The sequence below is a fragment of the Palaemon carinicauda genome, chromosome 20 (assembly GCF_036898095.1).
Source record: "Palaemon carinicauda isolate YSFRI2023 chromosome 20, ASM3689809v2, whole genome shotgun sequence".
In the NCBI taxonomy this organism is placed as follows: domain Eukaryota; kingdom Metazoa; phylum Arthropoda; class Malacostraca; order Decapoda; family Palaemonidae; genus Palaemon; species Palaemon carinicauda.
Window position 1 is genome coordinate 99,795,518 of NC_090744.1, and position 11,289 is coordinate 99,806,806.

Here is an 11,289-nt window from a genome sequence, read left to right on the forward strand (position 1 = left end):
GTTTTAACTGCTACACTGTGATTGTCCAGTGGCTACTTTCCTCTTGGAAAGGATACAAGAGACTCTTTATCTATGGTAAACAGCTCTTCTAGGAGAAGGACACTCCAAAATCAAACCATTGTTCTCTGGTCCTGGGTAGTGCCATAGCCTGTGTACCATGGTCTTCCACTGTCTTGGGTTAGAGTTCTCTCGCTTGAGGGTACACTCGGGCACAATATTCTATCTTATTTCTCTTCCTCTTGTTATTTCAAGTTTTTATAGTTTATATATGAAAGATCTATTTTAATGTTATTACTGTTCTTAAAACATTTTATATTTTCGTTACTTCTCTTCTAATAGGCACGAAGTGACTGAGGTATATAAAGGAGAACATTTATAAAACTCTGCAATATTAGAAATTTTGCCAGTGGGTCTTTTAGAAAAATGAAGAGCATTATTATCAATTTAAGGCTTAGGGTAGAACCCTAACTCGAACCAAAAAATACTTTGCATTAGCACCAAGAACACACACACACACACACACACACACACACACACACACACATATATATATATATATATATGTATATATATATATATATATATATATATATATATATATATATATATATATATACATATATATATATATATATACATGTATTTATATATACATACATATGTACATATATTTATATATATATATATATATATATATATATATATATATATATATATATATATATATATATATATATATATATATATACATATAGATATATACTGTGTGTGCGTGTGTGTGTATACGTATGTATATATACATATGTATATAGAAATTATATATTGTATATGATCAATTTTCAGATCGAGTTTCATCGACTCACACTATCACCCTTCTTTGCTCCAGATTACTTTGTTTAATTACAAAAAAAAAAAAAAAAAAAAAAGCACCCGTTTCCAGTCCACTGCATGGCAAAGGCCTCAGACATGTTTTTATTCATGTCTGGGATTTTTCCGTTTTCATCATCACACTAGTCACTGCGGATTGTGGAAGGTGGGCGACTTTTGTCTGATGGCTCACAGCAAACTAAACTAGTATGGGTGTCCCTGATTATCATTATTATTATTATTATTATTATTATTATTATTATTATTTGCTAAGCTACAACCCTAGCCTGAAAATCAGGATGATGTAAGCCCAAGGGCTCCAACAGGGAAAATAGCCCAGTGAGGAAAGGAAATAAAGAAATAAACTACAAGAGAAGTTTAAGGACAATAATAATACAGCTTTGCTGATCATGGCGGTACACAAACCCTGTGACCATGTTAAGGTACCTCCACTTAAAGACTTTTTAAGACATCTTGTTACACCCAACAGACCCAACCCTTACCCCAAACCCTCATCTCCACCCTCCCTTAGTAACATAAAAATCATGCTCAAAATTGACTAAGCGTTCCTTATCTCTTACAAGTGTTTTTTTAAAGATCCGTTCGTAACTGGTTGAACAGAAGCCAGGTATAGCCAATGTTCAAATGCATATAGCTAATGCGTCAGAACTCCGTATAACGTGACATCACTAACAAGTGCACCTGATTACCTAACGAGAAGACAGTTACCAATTTGTTCGATAGGAATGTACAAGTTGGATTGAAGGTCAAATCTATACAGTTTGTGATATACCCCTGTTTCTGATTCTCGGATTTCTGGTGCCAGAGAAACATTAACTGTCATTAATCCAATCGAATTGTTCATTGAGAAGGATAGGAAGTTTCTGATTTCGCTTCGTTGATTGAAGGGTTAAGCTTAAAGTATAGTGAATATTCATTGTCCATATATAAAAAGAAAAGTTTTTGGGAGAACGAAGAGTTGTTTGTAGGCTATTACTTAAAGTGGATGAGTTTGTAATGAAAGGGAAAATGTATTCAGCAAGAAAAGCTCATGGAAAGTATTATAAGCAAACACCTTGAACAGAACTGATAAAGTCTTATCGAAAAGACTTTATTATAAACTTATAAATGTCTAACCGGAAATAGACGCTCCACAATCATCGTAATTTTACTAAGAAGAAGAAGAAGAAGAAGAAGAAGAAGTAATAAAGTTTATCATTTTGTACTGCTACTCTCTAGGGCAGTGTTTCCCAACCTTTTTTAAATGATTACCCCAAAATTTTATTTCCAACTAATCAATTACCCCACTGAACATATACCCGGTAACATCGGATGTCTTTTTACAGCCACCTGATGAACTGTATGGATCATGTAGCCCGCTATTGGCTGCTTGTAGTTAAAATTATTGAGTTTTCCTATAAAATAATTATTGCAGATTTTTGTGTATGAATTATGGCAATAATTATGGGAATGTGAATAACTCAATTTCAGAAAATCTTGATTACCCCAAAAATACGGGTCCATTACCCCACTGGGGTAATTTACCCCAGGGTTGGGAAACACTGCTCTAGGGTCTAGGTTCGTTCTAGATTCCTCGTTGCTCTCTCCACAACATGATGATTGTGGGCACACTACTAAGAAGCGTAGGTGCAAAGCGCTGCATTCTGCAGAAAGTTCATTGTCTTTAGTTACCTCCCAGACAGACAGCACAGCTTCCATACTTTTACTTCTAACTTCCGGAACCAGTCTAATATATCAAGAAACGTCTTACGTTTGTATTTCTAACTGCCAAGAAAAACTAATTAGGAAAAAAAGATGTTTAATAGTAAAACCATCGAAATAACAGGTGCGCCTCAGCGAGAGTCGCTCATCGCCCGAGTTGGACGAGCACCCCCTTTTCTGTACTTAATACTCACCCTCATATGTAAAGTCTCGGCTGACAAAGCCGTCGATTTTGTCGAACGAGACATCAGGTTACGGAGGTTCTGCAGACTCCACGAAAACTTCACGGTCGAAGAGTGCGACTCCTTGGACGAGGCAAACTTCACCCATGTGAAGGTGAGTCGCTGGATTTGGTTCCGTTTGATTATCTATCATAATTGATGAAGTATGTTTGTGTGTGTATGTGTGTGTGTGTGTGTGTGTGTGTGTGTGTGAGAGAGAGAGAGAGAGAGAGAGAGAGAGAGAGAGAGAGAGAGAGAGAGAGAGAGAGAGAGAGAGAGAGAGATACGGATTTTGGATATCTCTAAGACTTTTTAGTCCATCCGCGGAGACTCCATTTTGCTCTTTGGTAGAACGATTTAGTTTAAGCATTTAGAGAGTTCTTATGATCTTGTCTAATTGCGAGAGAGAGAGAGAGAGAGAGAGAGAGAGAGAGAGAGAGAGAGAGAGAGAGAGAGAGAGAGAGAGAGAGAGAGATAAGGATTTAGGATATCTCTAATACTTTTTAGTCCATCCGCGGAGACTCCAAAATACCACTTTCTCTAAAAAAGAAAAGTATCTAATCAGATGATCCTACCAGTATCAACTTATGTATCAGAAACTTGGAGCCTTGCTAAAGTCTGATAACATAAGGTAGCTGTAAGTTAAAGAGTTACGGAAAGAATAAAGATGGGAATAACACCAGAATGAGTCACTAGAGATTGAAAACGATGCAGGGGAATGTAGAGGAGACGATTAACTGACGTCCTCAGAAAATTTGCAGTTTTAGACTGGCATAGAAAGACTATAAGCAGGCGATTGTTATTAAATTATTACGACATGATACTGCATTCAGGATGCTTATTCTTATCTTGAAACGCTTATAGTGTTTATTCTATCTTATCGCTCTTTATCAAATAAGAACTTCCTTTTTGTCGTCATTACTTCACTGTAACATAATCACAAATGCATGCGATATACGGTCACTTGTTAAATCAAATAATGCATCTCTTCTGTAATATTTTCTTTTAATTGTCTATCATCACACCTAGCATTTGGAAAATGATGATAGACAAATGGATACACATTTGTGTCGTATAATGAATAAAAACTTTGTCAAGTTTGGATGAATTAAAAAAGAAAAGTGTAAGCAATTTTCAAGGCTATAATTATCGCCAGAGTGATGACATCAAGATAAGAGAAGAAAAAAAAAACCGAAGTGCAAGACAACACAGGTACTAGCAGATAATCAAGATCTTCAAGAAGTAGTTTAGAAATATCGCTGATAAAGCGCCGGAAAAAAACAAAGCAGACACTATTTTTTTTTCTTTTAAGAAGCGAGTCTTAGCACCAAGGAAAGCTTTGGACGTGCCTCTGAAATGATAGAAATATATTCACTTAATCATATCTTCATTTGTAAATGGCCAACAAAACCATTTCTAATAGATGAATTCTCTCCTCAATCAATATACACTGTTAAAAATTTGCATTAAAAAACGGTACATGTCTGGCAACATTTATTCCAGGTTTTTTATCGTCTCAAAATCGGATATATTATCGTAAAGGAGTGATATTGTGGTCACGAACACGTAAAAGGTGATAACAAAGTAAGATAAAATTACGGTCGTCTGTATTTTACTGAAATACGGTTGAGAACAGTATATGTTTAATGAAAATTTCCGATTAAAATTACGGGTTTTTCTAACAGTGTAATATTCACTCCTATAATGTTTCACTTAACTGCAAGTGCCAATACTTATAACGGAATAATTTCCACCACTATTAAGTTTATTCTTACTTGTGATATCAGAATCTCCTCTTTCCAGAACGCGACTTACGCCCTTGAAGAGGACTTCGTCACTACAACGCACATTATCTCTATTCCATTATCTCTTCTGGTGATATCCTTAGCAGCTCCCTGGAGTGACAGACATGGAAGGTTATGCCTCATGAAAGCATCTATCGTGGGGTACTTGATGGCAGCTCTGTGCTACACCTTGTTTGTTCGTTTCGAAAGCTGGCCAGTTGAGGTAAGGGAATTGTTCTAGTTGTCAGAGAGAAGTTTAGTTGGGCCAACTCTCATCAAGGTAGCCCAAAGTTTTAGATTGGCCTTTGACTGACACAGTAAAGTTTAAGATTTTTATAGGTAGTAGCTTGGTCAGGGAACCAGCCACCCCATGAGATACTACTGCTATTATTATTATTATTATTATTATTATTATTATTGTTGTTGTTGTTGTTGTTGTTGTTGTTATTACTAGCTAAGCTACAACCTTAGCTGGAAAAGCAGGATGCTATATGCCCAAGCGTTCCAACAGGGAAAATTAGCCCAGTGAGGAAAGGAAATAAGGAAATAAATAAATGATATGAGAAGTAATGAACAATCAAAATAAAATACTTTAAAAACGGTTATAACATTAAAACAGATATTTCATATATATACAATAAAAAGACTTATGTCAGCCTATCAACATAAAATTATATGCTACAAGTTTGAACTTTTAAAGTTCTACTGATTCAACTACCCTCCTCTGCCCTCATACACGTGACAAACTGAGATTACCAAACAATTTTTCTTCACCCAAAGGGTTAACTACTGCAATGTGATTGTTCAGTGGCTACTTTCCTCTTGGTATGGGTGGAAAAGACACATTAGCTATGTTTAGCAGCTCTTCTACGAGAAGACATTACAAAATCAAACCATTATTCTCTAGTCTTAGGTAGTACCATAGCCTCTGTACCATGGTCTTCACTGTCTTGGATTAGAGTTCTCTTTCTGGTGGGTGCACTCGGGCACACTGTTCTATCTTATTTCTCTTCCTCTTGGTTTTTGAAGTTTTTATAGTTTATATATGAAAGATCTAATTCAATGTTGTTACTGTTCTTGAAATAATTCATTTCAATTGTTTATTACTTTTCTTGTAGTACATTTCTTTCCTCGTTTCCTTTCCTCACTGGGCTATCTTTCCCTGTTGGAGCCCTTTGGGTCATAGTATCCTTACTTTTTAACTAGGATTGTAACTTAGCTTGTAATGATGATAATAATAATAATAATAATAATAATAATAATAATAATAATAATAATAATAATTTGAGTGACACTGAGGAAAGTTGTAGACTTGTACAATTCTAGCTTTAATGGAGATAATCGAAAATATATATACCCAAAGAATATCCCAATTCAAGTGAGATCTACTTAAAAGGGGTTTAGACTTTTACGGGCTTACCCAAAAGGGCGTTTTAGACTTTCATGGGTCTGAGAAGAATATTAGTTTTAGACTATAGCAGTACTGCCTCGTAGGCCATTGGGCTGTAATATTGCAAGAGCCCGTGGTTGGCTGGAAGGGATAGGGAATCTTTAACAACAAAATCATATGCTTAAACTCTCATGGGCTGCCCACAATGGAAGGTTAGATTCATAGGGTTAACTCGAGTGATATTCTAAATTTCACAGGGCTAGGATTCCCATAAGGGTAACTAAAAAGACTTTTTTTTTTATCTTTTATAGGTTAATTACAAGTATATTAGACATTGATAATAAATAAGATTGAGCTTCAAAGCACTGACTCAAATAAATCCTGACTGTGCAATTATGTATATCTCAAACAAAACCCATATTTTCAACTAGCAGTCGGTGTACATAAATCTTTGGGTGGTGTTACTGCAGTTGCAGTCAATTAGATTTTGTCTGTGTCCTATGCGTTCCAGTACGATGAGAGTAGGCAGTGAAACCTCTTTGTAGTGATAGATACCAGTAACTACAACTCAGCTGTCAGAAAATGTCTTTTAGTTTTACGCTCAAAAGGAAAAATGTTCAAGTTATTTCAACCTCCTACGCTGCAGAAAGAAGAGTTCATATCTCTTAATTGCGGTTTAATAAACAAATACAGAAGAAATAATCAAATAAGACGACTACATTTAGTTGAAATATGTTTGACCATGCAAGATTTGGATAAAATTGTTCATTTCTTCTTCCAGGTATTGCTGGCGGCCACTGTCCTGCGCAGCGTGGCCGGAGGCCCATCCTTTTTCCCAATGGCCTTCTTCAGCATGACAGTGGACAAGACAGATTCCAAGACAAGACCGTTAAAAATAGGCGTGGGCGTTAACTGCTTGCTTTTAACGAGGTTAATAGGATACGGGACAGGACTCGCGTGCGAAGCGAAACCCTTTTGGGCCCTAATCGTGGCTCTCCTGTATTATATCCTGGCCCTGTTCATGTCAAACGAATTCCTGCAGGAGGACAAAGTCGAACGCGGAGCTCGAGTCCCACCGAGAGACAACAATCCAGTCGTGGATTTGCTCCATCCTAAAAATGTGTCCGACCTTTGGGCCGTGGCTTTGAAGGCGAGGCCCCAGAGGCAACGAGTGCACTTGCTTCTCATCCTATTCGTTACTTTCTTCGTTTTGTTTTCTCCTCCGAGTTTCCTGGCAGAATGGGAGATGACCTATTTGGGATGGGACCGTGACCAGTTCATCATAGTTACAGCAGTTTACCTCATCTGTGGACAGGTGAGTTCATTTTCTGATACCATCACCAAAGTCAAAACATTATTATTATTATTATTATTATTATTATTATTATTATTATTATTATTATTATTATTATTATTATTATTATCATAAATTGCAGTACTCTATTTGTCCTATTAGAGCTATTAAAGTTGTTGATCATTAGAGGCTTGCTGATAGAGTTCCCCAATCCTGCAGAATTATGATTGGTTCATATTTTACTTTCATTTAATTTCCACTAGGCTGCCGTCTTCACAAGATACAATTATTCATAATGTATTTGCCTTATTAGTTAATCATTGCTTGTATCTAAATGATATTAATCAAGAACTTACAACGAATTCTTAGGATTATTTGGCTAATTGCATCATATAACAGCTTTTACTGAGGCCAAGTCTCAGCATAGATATTATTTATAACATCTTATCTTTTCACGTAAATGTACTTTTTCAGCTAATTCATTTAATTTTCCTCCACTGAATAAATAAATAAATTCTTCTTGAACAGTGACTCAATGACTGAATTTAATTCAGGAATGTGGGCTATATGGCGTCGATGATCAGGAAGTCATATTTATGGTACACCACATGCGTTACCCCTTTGCCGGGTAGAAACATAGAAAACGGCACCAACCCCCTCCGTAAACCATTATTATGTATCTCTTAGAGTCAAACGACCCCACATTTGTTGCTGACATATCAATCAGTGCTCCATTATCAGAAAGGATAATTGTTGTTGCCGATATGCGACCCAATTATTCGTTCTCACCTATCTTAAGAGAGTTAGCCACTTCTAAAGTAGATAACTGTCTCCGCAAGCAATGCGAGTACCCATTGCTACTTATCAGTCTGATAAACGCCTTTATCTGCATCTTCAATTATTATCATAAGGCTAATCTAGGAAGTGTTGATAAATATTGCCATTACTATTTCTACCTAGTAATTGTTAAGATTCATCTGTCAATGTTGTAGATTGGGCTAAGTCGTTTAGATAACCTAACAATCATCCACTGTCTTCGGGTAGACTTCTCTTGCTTGGGTGTACATTTGGGTACCCCATCCTAGTTATCTTTCTTTTTTCTAGGTTTTTTTATAGTTTATATATGAAAGATTTATTTTACTGTTATTACTGTTCTTAGAATATTCTAATTTTTTATTACTTTTGTAGTTTATTCATTTCCTTATTTCCTTTCATCACTGGACTATTTTCTCTGTTGGAGCCCTTGGGCTTATAGCATCCTGCTTTTCCAACTTAGCAAGTAATAATAATAATGATAATGACAATGATATTAATAATAATAATAATAATAATAATGATGATAATAATAATAATAATAATGATAATGATAATGATAATGATAACGATAACGATAATGATAACGGTAACGGTAAAAATAATGATAATAATAATAATAATAATAATAATAAATATTAAGAGCAACAACAAAAATGTAATAAAGAAAAGCAATGATTATAATTGATGCAAGTTTGAAAAATATAGCCCCCTAGCCAGTACAGTGGTAACATGTTCGCCTAGCATTTGCATGGCAGCAGATCGATCCACGCCCAGGACTGTAAATTTAAGCTGTTTACTGGGGAGGCCACTGCTGTAGTTGGGCACCGCTGCAGGGGGGTTTGGCTTGTCTGGCTGACATTCTGGTGAAACTGGAACTGAAAACAGACACCTTCAACCTTACGCTATTTTCCCTATTGGAGCCCTTGGGCTTATAGCATCTTGCTTTTCCAACTAGGGTTGTAGCTTGGCTAGTAGTAATAATAATAATAATAATAATAATAATAATAATAATAACGTTACGCATTGAAGAAAATATAACATAAGCGTGCTCTTTCATTTGCAGATATTTAACTTGGTAGTTCTAAAATTAACAGAGATTTTGTTTTGTTTTTTTCCAGATATTTACCATAGTAGTTATAAGATTAACGGAGAAATACCCTATCCCTGACTGCCTGCTGGCAGCAACTGCCGAAGGAATGATAGTCTTCCAGGATCTGCTGTTGATTGCAGTGGTTCGACCTGACCTCTCGGGTATCGTTTACGGTGCAATGGTCTTCTCGATCTGGCATAACCTCAGTGACGTTGGAATCAGACTCGCATTGAGTAATGTAAGGCCCTGTCCACACTACCGGGCAGTCCCCGACGGGCAGACAGTGATACCAGGCCACAATAGTTAGTGAAAATGAGGGTTGATGACGTCAGAAGCGGGAAAACTAAAGGCAGGGATCTGGCAACACTTTATGATGCCAGATCCCTGTCTGTGGTTTTCCCGCTTCTGACGTAATTAACCCTCAATCTTACTAACTATTGTGGTCTGGTATCACTGTTTGCCCGTCGGGTACTGCCCGGTAGTGTGGACAGGGCCTAAGGGTTTAGCAAATATTCCTTTGAAACTTTAATTTTTACTTTTTAAGTTTATTGAAATATGAGTTTTATCATAATGGATGAAGATATGTTTAGAGCAAATGCAGTGTTGACTGGAAAACGTTTTTGATAATTCTTATTATCGATTTATTTACTTTGCTTTTACTTTATGGGTTGCTTTTCTGGTCCTGTACTGCAGGAGAACCAATACTCTCTACAGGACCTTTCAGGATTCATTTCATCATATACATTCCAAGACATTTAGCATTTCAGGGTTATCAAATATTTCTTTGAAACTTTAATTTTGTTTTTTTAAGTTTATGGAAATATGATATTTATCATGAACAATGAGGATATGCTCAGAGCAGATGCAGTATTGACGAAAAAGTATTGTGCTACTAATTCTTATTGTTTATTTTTTGCCATCTTCTTTTCTCACCTTCCGTTTCCATCCCCAAATTATATTAGCTACCTGCCAATAGACAAACAAAGTAAGAAGTAAGGCTTGGGACTATAAATGTAATTAACAATATCTTTCCGAATTGGGAATCTAAAATTTCTGGTAATTTTCGCATCTTGGTTATCAACGCATAGCAAACCACAATTAGCCAAGGCAAAAATAGCTTTAACAAGTTTGTGTCAACAAGTAAATGAGATCAAAATTTGTTTAGTAGAAGTAATTTTTATCTTGCTGGGTAATTCTCCTTTATCATTTATCATACTTGTGTTACTTGTGTTTTTAATTTAATTGCATTTTTTTTCTCATGTTAAGATGTCCATTTCATTATTGTAGTTGTTTTATTATCATGTATCCTTCCTTAAAAAGCAGTAGAAATGGGAAAACAAAACCAACTACAATGTTAAAAAGCCGTAATTTTAATCGGATATTCTCCGTAAAAATATACTCTTCTCAACCGTATTTCAGTAAAATACGGGCGACCGTAATTTTACCTTGCTTCGTTATTATCTTTTACGGATTGGTGACCGTAATATCACTCTTTTACGTCAATATATCCGTTTTTAAAACTGTAAAAATCCTGGAATAAATGTTGCCAGGCATTTACCGTTTTTATAATGCAAATCTTTTAACTGCGTAGGTATTATTACTATAGCGATTGCCCTCTAGTCTGCAATCGTCATTATCATGGTTTGGCAACCTACCGGTCAACATTGTATCCAAGTTCTTAATGATAGGTAGCCAAGGGCACGATGATAAACATATTATTTCTCTGGCCGATGCTATTATGACCATAGCTCTGTATTCCGCATCCCCAGATAGGTGGTAAAGGTGAGATAGGCAAAATCTTCGGCATCCTGGCGATGCAGGAGACAGTCATGACTTTTGCACAGAAGATGGCATTTAGGAGCTTCTGGGATGCGACAAGGGACTACTTGGTGACGTCACAGCATGTCCTGTCGGCATTTTTCGGCGTTCTCAACAGCGCTGTTCTATTTGGCGTGTTTATGTCTGAGACACATCTTCAAAAGAATGGACGTCAGAATGAAAATATAAAAACAATGATAGAAGATTGTGATAAGTACAAGTCAGGTGATAATTCTAAAGGAACTGTCAAATCTGCCCAAGGACATGATAATATGGCGTTCGAAACC

The 11,289-nt window shown here is 36.1% G+C and overlaps 1 protein-coding gene across 1 annotated transcript in view; it reads left to right on the plus strand.

The window, feature by feature from the left end:
• The first annotated feature begins 2,438 nt into the window (after positions 1–2,438).
• The window catches only part of LOC137660007 (proton-coupled folate transporter-like), an 8,866-nt gene continuing 15 nt past the window's right edge, over positions 2,439–11,289 (plus strand). The window contains exons 1-5 of the mRNA XM_068394740.1: positions 2,439–2,925; positions 4,614–4,817; positions 6,766–7,299; positions 9,213–9,422; positions 10,954–11,289. The exon at positions 10,954–11,289 is cut by the window's right edge and continues 15 nt beyond it. Coding sequence (XP_068250841.1) covers positions 2,683–2,925; positions 4,614–4,817; positions 6,766–7,299; positions 9,213–9,422; positions 10,954–11,289 — 1,527 coding nt within the window. The 5' untranslated portion in view covers positions 2,439–2,682. The remainder of the gene's footprint in view (positions 2,926–4,613; positions 4,818–6,765; positions 7,300–9,212; positions 9,423–10,953) is intronic.